Genomic DNA, 18,935 nt, shown 5'->3' with positions numbered 1-18,935 from the left:
CTCAAATGCCATAGAACAAACAAAGCTCTTATTAGTAAGTGTCAACAGCTGATCCTACTTGGGGAGGGGATAAAGTGTTTAGTAATTAGGACAGAATGACCATGTGCACCAACAGAAGTCAGCCATGGCAACAAGTCCTTGCCTGGACTTCTGCACACTGAAACAGGCATTTGCCTATTTCCTTAGCTTCTCCAAAGGTAGCTGTAAAACCCTAAGGATGCAGTCTGAAGGATATAATGCATGAACTTATTTCTATAAATGCATTAATTCTTTTCCAAATAATGCTACACCTCTCACTACATCAGTTTCTCACATTCAAACAAAGACAACATGAGGACATTATAATGAAGTGAAAGCTTATGGAAGCTTGTTATTTCCCTTTCTTCTTCTACGTGTAAGACAGAGAGTTGAGAGCACTGGTCAGAGATCAGCTTTTTGGCTCCAATTAAGCTCATTAGTTTGGAAAGAGCCTTTCAGTGCTTTGGATCTGATGCATGCCTGGACTCTGACGTTCTTCCATTAAAGCAGACACTCAGCTGAATACTGTGGTTTTCAAAGCTGTGTATAAGCAGATAAAAAACTACGTCCTGACAAACTCTTTGTAGACACTGAACAAGTACAGCAGAAGCCAGGAAACAGCCTGCACCTTTGGGGTTATGTAATCATGGTTGAATCCCATTGTATGTGCAATTCAGTGTCCAAATGGTGGAATGTCCAAATGGTGGCATGTATTGTTTGGCAGAGCAATACAGTGGTCAGGTACAGAGGAGCCAGTGACTGCATCCTAATTCTGAGTGTGCAGCTAAGTGCAGGTGTCAAGTTGGAGGATGAGGCCATTAAAAATATATGGGTTTTGTGAACAGGAGGGAACTGGTGTAGATGGTGTCATTCTGTTGAAGTCTGCAGAAGTATATTTTTCTCACTTGATGGAACAAAGGTGTTACTTTACTAGGCTGTTATTTCCATCCTTTCTACTAGGCTTTCATGTCCTGAAATTGGTACAGTTCATGCTTCCATGCCTCTCTTCTCCACCCCACCATTCACAAAATCCAAACTTCCAGCTAATCAAAAATGCAAAAGCAAAACGCTACTAGTTTGACTAGTGCACAATAGACAAATTGGGAAGTCCCAGGCTTTGGAAGCAAGGATAGCTCTCCTTACTTTCCTCTTTCCCACCAAAACTCTCTGAGCCAGTGAGCCTGGAAAGCAGGCCTCATTTAAAAATATATATATGTATATATTAGATTCTTCTGAAACGAGTTCTGAAGTTGGGCTGTTGGGATTCAGAATATTGCCAGGGTAATATTAAGAGAAGAGCAGAGGCTGCCACGTTTCTGGCTATAAGGTGCAGGATGATGCTCATTTCTGAAGGCAAACTGACTTATAAGTGCAGCTGATGGCAGAAATTCATCACTTTTTAATAGTGGAAGTAGGGAAAGCATCTATCTACTGACTTGCAGTTGGCTATAACAGGCAATAGAAACATTTGTGTATACCTCATCTGTAGAATTAAAAAGGAAAAAAGTGAGACTTCTCTGTGTGGCTCTGTGTATTGCAAGGATCAGAAATAGTTGTATTTTGCTGTTGATATTTGGGGTTTTCCTATATAAGAATTTCTATAGTCCCCTCAGAGTTAATATAAAAGGGAAGACACCATGGCAGTGTTGTGGCAGCATCAAGAAGAACTGATCATTAAAAAAAAAGGTTATATAACACTGTAATTTTAATGGGATAAAGCTGTGAGAGGTTTCTGTAGTAACACCACTGTCAGCATCTGCCTTGCCCTGGCATCTGGACATGTTTGGGGCGTATGAGGTGACCGCAGGCTTTACAAGAAGGTTAGATTAGGAAAGACGTGAGTGACAAGTTTGGATATAACTCAGCATCCTTCCATCACATAGGAAACAGGCAACCATTTCAGCTCAAACTGAAAACTTGGAACTAGAAAATTTGCATGACAGGCTTGGGTACGTGAAGGCCGTTAGTACTTGAGGTTTCCTAACTTCTCATTGCCAAAGCAGATGGCCCAACCTACCATGCCCTCACATACATTTGCATCATTTGACCTTACCATTACAGCTCTTTGGGAAAGTTTGATTTAGCTGTGTATGCAAACAGCTTCAAAATTTAATAGCAAATGCATTTCCTTCATAGGGCTTCGATTTGTTTTTCCTCAGCAGTGTCTGTAGAAATAGCCTGTGTCCTCAGTTCAACCTGAACAGAAAAAAGCATCTCCAACTGTTCCAAACCAGGCCTGAAGTTTAGCAAATCCCCAATCTGGAATTCACCCACATAGAAATTTAGCAATTTAGCAACTGTAGACCTGTAGAAAAGGACCTAGTGTTAGATGGCATCTGTGCTGTAAACAGTACTGTTTGGGGGAAGCCTATTATTATTCAGTGTGCTTAATCCTTTGAACACCTCAGTGGGTGTCAGATTTGGAAGACCACTGACATGTCTGATTTCTTAAATGTCAGGCACCTGCTGCATGTACCACTGCATATGGACCTAGAGAAGGGTGATTCTGCAAAAAAATGATGAATTTTGTGACCCACCTCTTTTGAACAGCCCCTTTAAATGAGTTGCAGTCCAACATGAGTGGAAGAAGTAAGTGCTTTAGAAAAGTTTACCTTGAAGCTCTGGTGAGTTGCAGGGGCAGCAATAGGTTATAATGGGAACGTTTGGAGTCAGGGGTGGGAGAAGTTTGAGGGTGCTGGAAACCACAAGGTCAGCAGTGTGTTGTGAGGTGTTGCTTACAAAACAGGTCTTTGAAGTTGATGCTGCTAATAACATATGTAAAAGGTTTTATTTGTTGGGGTTTTGTACTTCTATTTCAGCTTATATGTGGCAGCAAGAATCTTTCTGCTTGCTATATATTATCCCATTTAGTTCCAGCCATTCATTTCATTGCATCCCATACATGCTGTGCTTCTATTAAGCTTGATTAATAATCGATTTCTCTGCAGCTATTGCCTCAGCATGAGTAAGGTGATGATCATATTTCCTCTTTATACAGGACAGTGTCGAGGCAGGGGATAAGGAGACAACTGGAGTTGCTGAGAAAGAAAGCGAGGTACATGTGAACAGCCTTGAGGCTGTGGTTGTGCTTTAATATCTTCAAGAGAATTATGGCAAAGAATACAGTTGTCATTTGCACATCATCAATATGCAGGCGAATATGCAGCTGTGGTATCTGCTGTAACACTGCACAGATATATCTTTATCTGCAGTATATATTCTAACACCAGAGCATCTCTCATTGAATGCAGGACCTGCCTTAGCAACTGCCTGTTACAGCACTACAGAGTGATAAGTATTTCAGGGCAGTAAACAAAGCAGCTGCATGGTGGAAGGAGGTAGAGTCTGTTTCTATTGACATTTGGAAATCTGTTGCATAGATTCCCAGTAGCTTCTACTAGCACCATATACCTTAAACTGAAACAGATATTTGAAAATAATCAAGTTAAAAGTTTGTTTGCTAAAGCACAAAGCCAGCATCAAATTAGAGTTAAAATCAAATTACAAAGCAACTGAAAAACCCAATGACATACATTAAGCTGTGCATGTGTGGACTTGATTGATTATATTTTGCTTATATTTTTCCAGAGGTGATAAAACCACTTCCTGTGAATCCTTCCATACTAAAGTGAAATAATAATGTGTTCAAACAGGCAGAGGGCACAGCACAAGAGGAATGGCTTCATATTAAATGCAGTGATAGAAGTAGGGACTGGGAAACATTGTAACTCCTAGTTACAAGCCTTAGTTACTCCTTAATCACTTAGTATTCCTATCACCAGGTGCTGACAACCTCCTTTTGTGTTGTCACTCATTTTGGTGTCACAGTGTATAGAAAAGGATTGTGTGCTGGTCACCTTTTGCTTTGGTTTCAGAACATGATAAGTCCAGATGCCCAAGCTTAGGTTTGTTACCTTGCTGTAAAACAGCAGTAGCTCTGCCAGAGTTGAGGATCTATTTGTGGCTCTCTGGGAAGTGAGTTTGGGACTCACTGGTGCCTTACTCCTTACCAGTGCTGCCACACAGCACAGAAATCAGTGGAATAGCAAGAAAGTACAGGATGGAAATGGCAGATCAAGCCCAGCTCAGTTTCAGCACAGTGCAAGTGTGTGTTACATTGCTCCTCAGTGTAGCTTGTCACTCCCAAGATAGTCTGGTCCAAGAGCAACATGCAAGAAATCCATGCTCCTGTGAGCACCAAGGCCAAGTCTTTGAAATATTTCTTCTTTTTTCTAATACATCTTGGCATTACATAATTGAGGTCTCTTACCTGGTAAGTTTGACCCTGTGTTCTGCTTAAAATCACAAAATCACTGTATGCAGGAGAGCTGCCATAAGAACTCAGGCTATTTGCTAAGCTGGTATCTGGCCTCCAGCAGAGGATGGTCACTTTGGTACTGTAACTTGCACAATCAATTCTTAAGTAGCACCCCAAAAGTCTTCCACGACTTTGCAAGCAATTGATGTATTCCTTAAAGCATGATGATCAGTTCCTCTTGGATATTATATTAACTAGCTTAGCTTTGATTGTAACCAACTGCCATAAAAACTACCCAGGTTCTTTCTAAATCCAGCAATGGGGTGAGACCCTCAGCTCTGGAAAAGCAGCATAGCTGAGGGAGCTGCTCTGGCAGACCTTTACTTCTTCTCTGCCTGGGTTCATTCTTGCTTCCAAATCCATGGCATTGTGTTGAGCTGCCAGCACTGTTAATGAGAGGAGAGTGCAACCATCTGAATCGGCCGCACCCTGGGTAAAGCAACATCCCCTTCTGCTGCAATTAAAGCTGTCAAGTGGCTCTTCTTTCACAGCCCTCATTATGCTGGATGAGCCTTTCTTTGTGGTTGGTATAATGGGACAACTGTCCAAATGTCAGTAATGCTGCTAGAGATAGCTAATTTGGAACACTATTAGACTGTCTGGTATCACTGATGACCTATGGAAAGGAGATTTGAGGATGGGTTTTACGTGAAGTAAGGTAATACAGGTAACTATCTGCGAAGGTGTGAATTCAGTGGCATGAACCTCCCTCTTTCTTTTCCCTCCTATTCAAAAATATTTGAGGCTGATAGTGAGGTTCATTCTGTGTTACCCCACATGTGTTCTTGTGAAACGTTTTTTTTAATCATCTAGCTTGCATTGTGTTTGTACTCTAAGCCACAAGAACAAATAATTAGGCAGTTGTGAGCTGTGGTATACATTCAGCTCATGGCTACAGGCTGTGACAGCATCACCCTTTCGCTGCAGGGCATTTGAGAGCTGATTCATGTAAATTAGTATTCTCCTCCTTAGAGAAAGAAAATGGGCTGTACAAGTCCAATAAATAGAAAAGTAGTGCTGATCCTAATGACAACAGACAGCGAGATCAATTTCAGCAGCATGCTGTTAGAAGCGCACAGTATAAAATCAACCTGATACACACACTGTTTCCCTACTGTTTTCCTACTAGCTGCTTCCAGGGCTTTTGCATTCATCTTTTATTTGGATATCTTCTTGGTCAAGGCTGCTAGAATTGGCAATACCAGGAGTGGCAAGCTTGCTTGCCTTACAAGTCATCAGTGAACATTTCAACGTCTGCCTATGTCTTTTTGACCTTATTTCTTATTATAATAGGACATTCTTTGTCAGCAGCATTTTCAATTTAAACTAAAGCTTCTCCAGTGAATTCTACAAGGCCCTTCAGTATTTTCTGCCTTCAGGACTCCAGAAGAATTTCTTTATCGTACCAATTAGGAGCAGTGAATAGGAATAGTGCAGAATGTTAGATACTGCTGAAAAACAATGCCTGAAGAGTGCCCATGGACAGTTAATTACATCAAGTTGAGTTCAGGTAGCTGAAGTAGCCTCATCTGTGGAAGAAAGATCAAACTGAGGAAACAGAGTATGAGGCAGTTAGCTGGAGATCAAAGCTATTTCTGCTAACTGGAGCTTCACATGGGTACCTAGAAAACTGCTTTACTTTAGTGTTTTTACTTTATCCTGATGCTATCTGTCATACATTAAAAATACTATGTTGAAATTAATTGGATTAACAGAGTGAGTTTTATCATCCCCTAAGGTTAACCCACTCTGTATATCCAATATGCTACTGCAAGCATATACAAGTATGTACCAAGATCAGTGTTAGGGTGATATCTAAATTACACCAATAGTCTCTGCTGGATGAAGGATTCGACATTGATCTATAGGCAAGTACATTTCTATCCACATTTCAAGAACTGGAACAACTAACTGCATTTACTTTTCAACAGAGACTGATCACAAATGGTTCAGTCTCATCCAGACTGAATGGGCTTTTACGTATGTGGTTGTTGTTTATCCTGACCTAGCTACGGATCTTTACACTTGTATTTTTTTCTGATATCTGATGGAATCTGAAGATTTCTGATCTTTATCCAGCTGCAGAATATATTTGCTTCTGCTGCTATAGTCCAGTTTGCAATTCTTTCTATTAGAAAAGAAGTAAAGGAGTATTTTCAAAGCCAGCCCAGGTCTAGAGGTAGGTGACAGTAGCTGGAGAACACTTGGAGCCTCTTCCTGAGAACAGACTCCACTGCCAGGGTTCTGTGGACCCCTGGGCTGCTTGCAAGCTCGTCCTTCTCAACAGAAACCTGTGGTGAATGTCTTCCACCATACAGCTTGAAAGCAAGAGAAGGAAAGAATACTAGAACCTTGGCAAACTGTTACTCCAGTAACAACAAAGGACTGTGCTAAGAGCTTTCTAGTGGGGTTTCATAGATGTGCCTTCCCCAGCTGTTATCAGCTTCCTTGCACAAGCTTGACCCTGGCTCTGCTCTCTCCCACAACCTGGGAGGAACTCCAGTGAAACCAAGGCCATGGGTTGGCACCACCCTGGGAAGTCACAGAGCAGAGGCTGGTCTGTGGTGTCTGCAGCAGATATCCAGAACTCACACCCTGAAGGGTCCCTCTCTTCTGTTGGTTGTAGGTGGTACCTGCTGCCGAGGGGGCTGTGGAAGCAGAAGGCGGTGCGGCTGTGGCAGCAGGAGCTGGTGATGGTGTTGCTACCACTGAGCAGGAGGGTATTGCTGAAGGTGACAAACCTCAGGGAGAAGAAAGGGAGGCTGATGTGTCTCAGGTAACTCATGTCAGTGCATGGGGGAGTTTGTTATGGGGATCAGGACAGATTCAGCTGCCCAAAGGAGTTGAGGCTGTTGCAGCTCTGTGCCCCCAGGTCCAACAAGTAGCAAGGCTGAAGTTCTACTGGTTCAGCCTTGGGAGAGGCCCATGCTGTGTACCCCTTCTTGTGAGTCCTTAGTTTGGGTTGTGCCTGCCTTTGTACCCCTGTGCTCCCCTGGGAAATCAGGCTTGATGGGCTGATGGCTCCTGTGAGGGCTAGGAGCAGCATGGGCAGGAAGGATATTGTTCCTGCTGTAGTCTCTCTGTGCGCCTCTGTGGAGGCAAGCTTTACCACATAACCTAACAGGGCTGTCTGGACAAATAGGCAGAGAAAGTAATGAATTTTTCTTGCCTCCTGGCACCACGTGCTATGAATAGCATTACTTTGTTTTACACAAATCGTGGTGGTCAAGCCGTGTATCTGCATCTGGCCTGCTGTCTTTTCTTCTGCAACCTCTGAGGAGCTGGGGAGCAGCTCCTAGAGCAGACTCTGCAGCTGGGCAGCCAGTTGCCACCTTTGTTACTGCATGTTGTATTTCTGCTCATAGTAGGATGGTCTGGCAGAGGAGTGGTGAACACGTTCTTTTCAGGTTGGATGCTCCAGCAAGTTTCATTAACTGCTTTTTGCCCCAAACTTCATTATTGGCCGGATCCTGCCTACTTAGCCTTTTTGCTTTCTCTGCTCTCAGTTACATTGCTGTAAATCAGGATAAATCTCATTCAGCCAAAGAGAAAGGTCATGTTTCCTTCTTTCATCACTTTTGTCTATCACCCTGCTGACTTGAATTCCCAAAGAACTATAGGATGGTGACTCTTGGAACTCGTGGTTTTACCTAAATCCACCCACAGTTAAGAAAGAGCAGAGTGGAGGAGAAAGGTCTGTTAATTCCAATGCACATTGAAAATGTCATCCCAAGCTATCTGCAGAGCATTTTTATTATTTACTGCATTGATTTGCAGTAACATAGAAAGTAGACCCAGGAGGATGAAATGGAACGGTAAAAACAGGGAAGGGATTACTCATTCATATTCTTGCACAAGTGCTGTTTTCCTAATGTAGACATGTCTTAATGTAGAAAGAAAAACAAGAGAAGGAAATCTCCATTCTCATATATGCCCTGTGCAGTAAACAGTCAATTGTGTTTTGCTGTTTGAGATAAAGTACTGAATACTCTTGGTTTGGTTTTGTTTTTCCCAGGAAAAGGTCAGCAGCATCCCTTCAGTAGTAATAGAGCCAGCATCAAACAATGAGGGGGAGGGAGAAGAACATGAAGCTGTCGTGAACGAGTCCAAAGATGCTGCAGCGGAGATGGGCACTCAGGGCACTGAAATCTCTCCTAGTGAAACTTCCCAGGCTGGAACTGAGGAGAAACCTGCAGAAGAAATCCAGGCTACACTTTCTCAGGATCAGCCTGTTCCAGCAGAAGATGCAGCTTCTGCGATGCCACCCGGCTTTCTCTATAAGGTATCCTTTTTCATTCTCCTTGTAGACATCTGCTCAGATCTAGCTCCTGTGGATGGTCTGTCTGTGCAGGTAGTGTGATGATTTCTTGAGGCCAAAGGATGCTTAGTTTAACAGCCAGACGTGCACACACAGGCACAACTTTAATACTGTGCTGTTGCTTTGTATGTGAATTCTGAGATGATACATTTTCTGCACATGGTTGTTGTGGTGCATATCCTTACGTAGCTGTGAGACTCACTGAAGTACAAGAGCTCCTTCACCTCACCAAGTTGCTACTAATATTTATACACTGAGTAAAACTGGACTGCCAAAGTTAGTCAGCAATATTGTATGATAGATGCCAACGATACATGTAATATACTAACAGTATATTTGATCTTTAAGGCCCCTTCCCACCCAAACCATCCTGTGATTCTGTGAATATTGAATATTGGCATTTTTCTGGCCTGAAAATCAATAGTGGAAGTTCTGGTTATGTTGGAACCCATGGGACTTCCACAGTTGATGGTTATAAAGCCAAAATGTCATTCTCTGACTTCAGTAATATTATAGTTATAACTGTTAGGGAAATCAAACAGTAAAGTTTAATGAGGCATAAGAAGTTCTCTCCTTGGCTGGCAAGATCCCTCGGGCTTCCTGGTTCACAAGGTTCTTTGATAATGCTTCTCACTTCAGAATCACTGAGCAGCTCCTTGAGGATGGATGAACTTTACATGTTTCCTATTCTAATTTGCATAGTTCAGACTAATTAGTCCCATAGCACTCCATAAGTATTCCATTCCTCTTGGTCTATTCTCAGTGCTCAGTATTTTCAGCAAATTTAGAGATGAGCATTAAGGCGAGGGTGAGCAGTATTGTGCAGCTCTGACTCGGACATGCTGACATAGTTCATCTCTTGTTTTTCATCACTCTCTTGGGTCAGACATAAGTAAAGAGAAGCAGAATAGATGCCAACCATCTGGCTCTTGATGCCATTTTCTTCATTATTGCGGAGTTACCATGGCACTGGCTGTGCTTTGAGAAAACTAGAATAGCAGATCTCTTAAGGAGGTAGAACCATTTAGTTAAAATGGTCTGTTCACAATGACATGCTGATCCTGCCGATATTTTAATAATCACATCTTTGAAAGACAGGTATTTTTGGCAAGCCCATCTGCCAGTAAATGGGAGCTCTCTCCAGGGAAAGCATTAAATAGGGTTCCCATTATTCGCCTCTTTGATCACGTATTGAAATGGGTGCTGTACATCCCACATAAATTTCCATGGATGTTTGCAGCAAGAATAACATCCAGTGGCCACAGCAAGAGAATGAGAATCTGAAACAGCAGTTCCTGGAAGTCTTTCACAGAATTCCGAGGGTTGGAAGGGACATTTATTTGCAAATCCTGCTACCCCTCTCTCATTGGGAATGAAAGCAAGTTCCTCACACTGAAGGAGTAAGGGTGGCACAACTTGTCTAAGAGGCAGGACTCATGAGGTGTTGTAATATCATCTGTCCTTGAGATACTGGGGCAGGATCTTGGGTTTCCTTAAGTAGCCTCAAGAAGACTTACTTAAGCTGTTCCTGCTTCTAAGGAAATGAATAGAAAACTGTGATATGAATCAATCTCAACCTTGTTGATTTGAATGTACCTGTCTATAGCCATAAGTTTGCACAAAGGCAGCACAATATTCTTTTGGGGTTGTTCAGGTTTTTTTAAGATTTAACATAATCTTGTTAAGAAAATGTCTCCATTTTGATCACATCACATGTTTGGTGTTATTTCCTTCAGGTTGAAGTCCTACATGATTTTGAGGCAGCTAACAGCGATGAGCTTAATTTAAAACGGGGAGATATTGTACTAGTAATTCCTTCTGAGACCACAGCTGATCAGGTAAAAACACGTGGCTTTCTTTTGTTAACATTTCTCTTTGTCTTACTGTTTTTCTTACAGACTATGGTTAATTGGAATGTGTATCCAAAATGTCACTACTCTCAGAAATCACAAAGATTTTTGTCTTTGGACTGGGTTTTGAGACTAAATGGCACAGTTGGCTACAGCTTAAATCCCAGATATATGCTACTAGCAGGATCCAACCTCAGCTTTTTTATTAGGGCTTTTTTTATGCTACTTTGTAGTGGATTTAATACACATGCACACAAAGACTTAATACAGAAAATTACTTACAAATTGTGCATTATGTTGCTATGTATCAACTTGTCTTATCACTGCAGTAAAATCGATTGCATTGTCCCTAGATGTTCAGAGTTTTTATGTATAGATTTGGAGAAATGATACAAATTCTCCCACAGAGAACACAGAGGCTGCACACAAATTGTGTTGTCCTACAGCCAACGGGCACAGACCTGCATGAGTCTAAAGCTAACTCTGCCCTCTGGAAGCCTGAACCTGAATTCAGCAACAGTTTAATATCATTTAAGAGATCTAATTTTGGTTTAACAATGTGTTTCATTTGAGTTTTAAGCAGTTTTATTCCATATGTGAAATTGAATTTCACTGCAGTGAATTGATTTTTGGCCACTACTTTCAAAGAGAAGACTGTGCTGCACAGTTTGCACCCACCACTTACATGGGCATCTATTAGTGCCAGCAGCATTAGTGAAAGTTTCCCATTTATTTGGGGGTTGAGAAATGGGGATCTGGATCCTGCCTATTCAGGTAGCTAGGAGCACTGCTCTCAGTGAAGAATACTTCTTAAAACAGGTCTAAATATTAATGCCCTAAGCACATATGAGTGCTGGCGGCTGTGCTTGAAATTGTTTTAGTGGTGGATGCTGCCTAAAGGGAGGTAATAACCAGTGTTCATCATCTCAGCTGAGCTCTCTTTGAATACAAGAGACAAGTAATGAGGTTTTGTGTTTAATTCTGTAATAATAGAAAAAAACCCAACACAAAGATGTTTCTTTCAGCAGGGCACTTTGCTCTTTTTATAGGAATAGATTCTTTTATCCTTACTCAAATTATTCTGCATCTTACCTCGTGGGCAGTTCAAGTGATTTCAATAGCAATATTTGCAAAAATAGGACACTGCTGTAAGGATAGCAAAATGTGCTCTCTCTCTTCAGTCTGTTTTACTTTGGATGCAATGTATTAAATATACTTAATCTTCACTTGGTGAATCCATGAGGTATATTCTTGTGTGCATCAAATGCCATTAGCATTAATTGAAGTAAATTGTGTGCAGTGATGGAGAAAATAAACCTTTATGTATTCATGTTCCTGAAACTATTCTGGTCATATCTTTATTACTCAGTATGTATTTGCCCTTCATATTTAACATTGCTATAAAGCTTAATCTCTTTGTTTTTTGCTAGGTACTTTGCTGATTTATATAGTATTTTTATCTTTGTTATTCTTTATTCTCCTTCAAAATTGACCTGTCTAAAGCCATATTTTTAATATAGCTGGTAACAACAGCTTGTGTCCTCTATTCAAAGCAAACCAGTCCCACCCAGTGGCTTTTCCATTAGCCCTGAGTTGAAGATTTTATCCGGTAAAACTCTTCATTCCCACATACAATCCAGGCTGCCTGTGGCAGAAAGCTGCAGTTCCTCTGTCTTTTCTCTCAGCTATTCCACATGCTTCAAAAACATGTCCCTGGTTGCATGTACCCAGCCAGTGCTGTACTGTATCTGCTCTAATGGTGCTTATTTTGGGGCAGAGAGCCACTACACCCCACATGCAGCAATTGTGACTCGATGGTGTATGTGAAGATGTGCCCAAGCAACTCTACCTCCTTGTGTCCTCTTTCTGCAGTAACAGTATGGCAGTATTAGAAATCCTGCTTGTCACAGCTTTGCTCTGGCTCCTGTTCTCAAAAGGGACAAGGCATGGAGTGACTGAGTTAGTGAGATGAGAATAGGTTGATCATTGTTAAAACTACTGAGTTGATTTTATTCCAGGTAGAATTGCTGGTCACAACCCTTTCCAATAAGAAGTCTCCTTTTTGATTGCTTGCACTGCTGGTAATTTGTTTGCAATTTCACATGTCAAGTTCTGGTTTAAGTTTCCAGGAGTTATAGAAAAATGAAGCCTTGGGTGATATGGTTTAGTGTGAGGTGTCCCTGCCCATGGCAGGGGGGTTGGAACTAGGTGATCTTGAGGTCCTTTCCAATCCTAACTATTCTATGATTCTATGATTCTATGAAAAAATAACTGCATATTAACTAAGTTTGAGTTTCTAGAGAGAGTAATTCTGGTGACTGCAAGAACTGTTATTTCTTCTGACTGCCAGTACATGAACAAGAGAAAAGAACTCTCAGGGGAAAAAAAATACAATTGAAAACTGTTTTTTTCCCCATCTATGGCATTGTGCAATGTCTCTGGCCTGCTGCTGTGCTCTTACTGCGCAACTGTGCTGATATTACTGTTGCAACTTTGTACAGGATTTGCACAAATGCAGATCCAGGGTAATACTGGATGGCCTGGAAGTCTGATTATCCAGTGTGGAGTTCAGTTACATGGGCTAAAGGCCATACAATATACTTGCAGTCGCTCGGTCTCATGGAATTGGGGTCTGGCAGAACAGAGAAAACAGTCTGTGCAACATCAGAAGCTGCTTTTTAACCAAAGTATTGAATCTTTCAGCCACGTGGCTGAAACCTCCTCAGGTCTGAAGCTCATAGCAGGGAATCAGAGATACGAAGTTTAAGAGACTGACTGTCTTTTTCCTTGCAGGAGGCTGGCTGGTTGACAGGCATTAAAGAATCCGAGTGGCTTCAGTACAGGGATGCAAATAGCTATAAAGGACTTTTCCCAGAGAACTTCACACGCCATCTGGAATAGTTCTCCGTGCCGGCAGCCGAACGTGGTATGAAGCTCAGTCAGTAGGTTTTTAACCTCTTTGAAACACAGGAGCCCACCTTTTGTAGTTTGAGCTGTGAATGGTTTACAGACTGGTGCCAGACAAAGCTTGTTGAAACATATCGAAATGAGCATGAATGCAAACAGTTCAGTGAAGCAGTACCTGAAAACCAGAAAACTCAAATAAAAAAACCAATGTTGTTTGTTCACACGTACGTGGCAACAGGTTTGTTTGTGCTTTGTCAGAGCTATGGTGATCCTGTATTTGGTCCTTTCCCATGAAATCTGAAATTAGCTTCCTCAATACCAAAACCTTAACTTCTCTGCACTAAGTGTATTGTATTGAGTTGCACTGCAGAAGATTTAATTAGTTATCCTGTAGTAATGAGGTCAAACTATTATAAGTTTCATGTGTTGACAAGAATAATCGACCGCTGCAACGTTTTTCAATGTTATTTTTGGACATGCATAATATATATACACACAAGAACTTATATGTGTATATATAAGTGCATATAGATATATATGCATTTTCACAACTTCATCGTAGTTCTTTGGCTGTGTAGTATCACCAGTACATGCATTGCTCTTTCACTGTCTGGCATTACAGGAAATGGTTTTGTTCCAGAGCAAAACTAGCTGCTCCATTGCCAAAACATGATACAGTATCTGTGTTTGTAATGTGAAATTTTCATTCTGAGATGATGAATAACATCATGTTCCAAGCTGCTAAACCTTTGAGAAGGCATGGCTCGGCCTCCTCCTCCAGCTGCAGTAGCTATAAGGAGATAATGTGGAGGGGGAGCTGTTATGATGCTAATCTATACTTTTTTATTTAATTGGCTGAATCGATTGAAAACAAAGAAACAGATCTAATCTCTAAGAAATAAACACAATATATTTTCACTATATGTATTTATGCAGCATACCTTCACAGATCCTTTTAATATATATAATGTATCCTGTATCAAAAAGTCATCTGTAACTTATGTTTTCCAGTGCTGTGTCATTAAAAATAAACCTTTGATCCAAAGAAGCTGTTTCATCTGTCGTGCTTTTGAAGTTTTGTAACACAGAAGTTCTATAGTTTATATGTTGTATTAAAGAACCTAATCATAATTTAATACCTCTTTTTCCAAAGAAGCACGACATAACAGATGCATCACTTAAACTCTTGCTCTCAGCCCTAGTTGTGGGCCAGAGATCCAAAAGGTCTGAACCCCAGCTGAGCACATCTCCTATCTGCTCCTTCTGTTCCAGACTCTGACCACCACCTAATATCCATCTACAAGCACCAAGGGATCGTTTCTGTGTTTGACCACAGATTGTTACCTCTGAGTAATTTCTTTTCTTATCCATTGATTTTGAGTGGAAAGAAGGTTCTCCAGGAATCTGCTCTGTTGTGCTTGCTGATGCATGGAAGAAGCAAAGCTTTAGGAACATCTGTATTTTACTAGCAATTCAGTTGTTTTTCATGATTTTTTGGTTGGGAGCATGTTTTGGTGCAAATGGTATCTGTTTCTGCTCTATTTCTAATTAATTTGTCAAATTTCAGTTGAAGAAACAGATGTTTTTGTTGCTGTGGAAGAGGAGGAGAGTTGGTTTCTCTGTTTTTTCAGAATACAGTAGCTTTAGAAAGCAAGTTTGATGATAGCTGTGTTTTGTGGAGAAGCTGATTGATGAAACCGTGATAGCTGGGGTTTTGGCTCTGAAATGTCACAGTGAGCAGAGTCCAAAGAGATTGCAGGAAAGCACTTTGATTTGCTGTTCAGTTTTCCCTTGTAACAGCAGGATTTCATAAATAGAAATGTTTTTATCATTTTGGGTTAATAACCATTTCTCCTGTTTGTTTTCTTCTTATGCTAGTTTTAGACAATTGGACCTGTCTCTCAGACACTTTAGCACCTGCAGTTCCTGAGATTAATAGTATAAAATAATCGTATTTCTCTGTGACCTATACACACCTATTCTAGGGCAAGAAAAGAAAATCCTTTCCAATATGTACTCCTGTTACCTACTGGTGCTACCCTCACCCATCAAGTTACATTAACTCAGAATCATTTCTCCCTTTTCTTGGATTCTTCTCATTAACACACCATAATGGATTTGGCAAGTTACTGAATTTAATGCTTTCAGAGTGATTGTAAAACAATAGCACACTGTATCTTGGTGGCTGTAAAGACTTACTCATGCCTAAGCCACCACTAACCTTGAAAGATTTAGTGACCCAGTCTCCTGATCCTGTGGCCTAATCGTGCACAGTCTGGCCGTGGAAGTACAACAAAATAACTGAAGATGGACAAACATCTCATGTGAGTGAGTGAATATATTGTGTCTTTGTAGCTCATCTGTCTGGTGGGGGTATGAATAATGAGAAATTATAAGCATTTCTGTCCCTTTTCTCCTCTTCCTGCTCCTTTCCACACCTTGCTCTGCCTTTTCCAGACCTCACAGCTGGGTGTATCTGCCCCTGCTGCAAGAAGAGGGAGGCAAGGCTGGGTGGGTATGGTCCTCCTCAGATTGTGTAGCATCTGATTCCAGGATGCTCTGATTACTGACGCCCTAGACATGAAATAAATCATAGTCTCTTTAAGCTCATGCTTAATGAAAATTCCTTAGTGTCTTGCTGACACAGGGAAAAAGGCACCAAAAGAAAGTCACCATGATGGCTGGGTTAGGTGGATGGGGTGAGAAACAGTTTACAATACTGTCCCCTCTTGCACACCAATGTGTAAGCAGAGCATGAGTGAGTATTAGAGCGGTAGAAGATGGAAGTACCACACTGCTCGAAGGATGAAATCAGATTTTACTGTTCCTTTTAAAACAGATGTAATTTAAAAGATCTCTCTTTTTGTGTTTAAAACACTAAGTTGATGAAGCACCACCTGATAAGCCAGTTCCCAGCTACAGAAAGAAGTTAGTTCAGCTAATGAAGCCGTATCTCTGAAAGCAGCACAGCAGAGTGTGAAGTGCTGTAATTACCAGTGCCACTGTCAGCTCTGATGTGCTCTCTGGTGGTGAGATGTTCACTGCAGACAAGAGGACTGCGGTGGACGTGATGCAAGCAATCGGGTGAGAATATGAAATGGACTACACAGATGCATACATTCATACACCTTGCTAAATGTGTAACATAATGTATAAGTTAATTACCTTCTGAAGACTCCACTCTTAGTCTTCATCCGTGTGATTTCAGCTCTGATGCTGCCCTTGTGTGTAGCACATCTCTGGCAGCATCTGTGTTTCTCTTGCACGGATGTCTTCGCTCTGACCTTTTTGATCACCACAGAAGCCTCATATAGGGAAAACTGTAGTGCTTTCCAAATGGTGTCTCCTGTAACAGACAGAACCTTATGATTAAGATTGATTTGTCAAAGCTGAAATCATTCCAAAGAGAATTGTGTTGTGTATGCAGGTGCTTAATAGCAGTTAAGGAAAATCTCAGTGAAAAGAAAATGCCCAGACAGTAGTAAAAGTCCCACTTTGAGTGTGCAAGACTTCTGTCCCACCACAGGCACTGTAAATGCAGTGCAGAGAACAAAATAGCATGTAAACCACCAGATATACCCTTCAGGAGCCAGTCAGAGACCCACATCTGGTGAGAGGGTCAATAAATGCAAAAGTCCTGAAAGTCCTTTCTCCAATAGAGGCCTGGCAGGAGGAAGGCTTTTTTTCCACTGAGCTGCCTGACAGGGCAAGGGGGAGGAAGTTTTCTAGACTGACTCCCAAGAGTAGACCACAGGGGTTGCTGCTTGTCCTCTGTAGCACTGAGCACAGCCTCTTGCTTAGGGCTCCTCAGGGCCCTTTCCGCTTTGTTCTTGCTCACTGCACCTCCAAGGGTATCATTCATGCCCTGGCTCTCTCTGGCTCCATTACCCAGTGCAAGCTCAGACTTTGATCCTCATCCCTCACGTTCTCCCTCTTCAGGAGACAGGGACAGCTTGGCCTATCTTCCTGTTGCTGCTTTGTGTACCTGTGACTTACATTTGCCAGGCTGCAGAATAAGGAGACAGGGCCAGAAGGATGAGATGGGGGCAGAAGGAAGAGAAAGGCAGGAGAAGTTATAGGGCAGAAAAATACAAGAAGGGCAGAATGCACAAAAAGGGTTGAAGACAGCAGGAAGGGAAGAAAGTGGTGTAGGACAAAAGGAGAAGGGCAAAAAGAGGAGAAAATCAGGAGAAGGAAAGAAAAATGAGAAGGGCGGAAAATGGAGAGAAGGGCAGAGGAAGGACAGAAAGTATGTGGCAAAAGGAATGAGTAGTTCAATGTACCAACCTTTCCTTCCAGACCTAGTGCTAGACTTCATCACAAGTTCTCTAATGTAGATCCTTACGTATGAGCTGTCAGTTGCAGCATGAGAGCTGTAGGGGGTTCTCTTCTGCAATAACTTCAGCCTGATGTCTCCTCTCAAAGTGTCTTCCAGGAAATATGGGATGTTCAGAACTACAGCAAGATCTTCATGCTATTCTGTAGAGAAAAGGCAGTTAAATGCATCAGAACCGAGTCTCATGCTTAGGGTTGTTGCCATTATAAACAATAGAACATCTTTTAGTTTTGGTGACTCTTCACTAAGAGTGACATCACCTAAGGAAATCCCTTGGGGTAAATCAAGAAAGAAAAAGGTCTGCCTCAGTAGTGAGCTCTCTGCTCACAAGGGTGGGTTCCAGTTTTGGATTTTTTTTTGTTTGCCATTTATGCAAGTGTTAACCAAAGGAAGTGGGAAATAATGCAGCATTATTTAACACACCTGCAGCTGGCACAGCCTCATGGGATGGATTTTCTGCTCCTCAGAACTCCTTTGCCCCCACAGGAGCCTGTCCCTGTAAGGAAGCTGTAAGAAGGGCAGTGACAATGTGGCTGTTGAGCACTTTCATCCTGGCCACTTGTTTGAGTTGTACTCCTGGGTCTGCATGTCTGCCTGTGGTCGAGCTCAGCTCCACACCTCTGACTTTTCTCTTTGTCTTGCACAGGCAGCTCAGCAGGAGTCTTGCAGCAAAGCCCCACACCCACCACTAAGGCAGAACACAAAATGGTGCTCATCAACTGCCACGTCCCCCACTCTGAACTCAACACTGTGCTCACTCACTGAGAGAGGCCCCACTCAGCTTGCCAGTGCTTTGCCTTCGTGTCCTCCAGGTTCTTCCTCAAAAGCCAGGCCAATGAGGGCAAGTTCAGCATTGAGAAAGACCCCACCAAGCCATCTGCACCCTCACAGTGAGCAAAGTGACTCCGCAAGACGCTGCCACCTCCTACTGTACTAGTGGGGATACACTGCAGTACAAAGCCATAGGGGCCTGCACAAAGGCACACTCTGCTTTCTGACCGGATCCTCAAGTGTTTGACAACACACAGGAATATCCCCACCTACTTTCCCCATCAGCTTTGGATCCGACACCCTGTGCACGCAGCCAAATACCAAAGATGCTTCCAAGCCAGCACATGCTTTGCAGACACCCACTACAGCCAGTGCCAGCCAAGCTGTTATTGCACTTTAACAGCAAAAAGGGCATGG

General features: G+C 42.1%; 1 protein-coding gene across 1 annotated transcript in view; it reads left to right on the top strand.

The window, feature by feature from the left end:
• AMPH (amphiphysin) overlaps nucleotides 1-14,459 on the top strand; it is a 105,994-nt gene extending 91,535 nt beyond the window's left edge. Inside the window, exons 18-22 of the mRNA XM_005146984.2 lie at nucleotides 3,017-3,073; nucleotides 6,963-7,112; nucleotides 8,352-8,618; nucleotides 10,391-10,492; nucleotides 13,298-14,459. Coding sequence (XP_005147041.2) covers nucleotides 3,017-3,073; nucleotides 6,963-7,112; nucleotides 8,352-8,618; nucleotides 10,391-10,492; nucleotides 13,298-13,405 — 684 coding nt within the window. The 3' untranslated portion in view covers nucleotides 13,406-14,459. The remainder of the gene's footprint in view (nucleotides 1-3,016; nucleotides 3,074-6,962; nucleotides 7,113-8,351; nucleotides 8,619-10,390; nucleotides 10,493-13,297) is intronic.
• The last annotated feature ends 4,476 nt before the right edge of the window (nucleotides 14,460-18,935 follow it).

This window comes from Melopsittacus undulatus, chromosome 1 (assembly GCF_012275295.1).
Source record: "Melopsittacus undulatus isolate bMelUnd1 chromosome 1, bMelUnd1.mat.Z, whole genome shotgun sequence".
In the NCBI taxonomy this organism is placed as follows: domain Eukaryota; kingdom Metazoa; phylum Chordata; class Aves; order Psittaciformes; family Psittaculidae; genus Melopsittacus; species Melopsittacus undulatus.
This window is presented reverse-complemented; position numbering and strand designations above follow the sequence as displayed.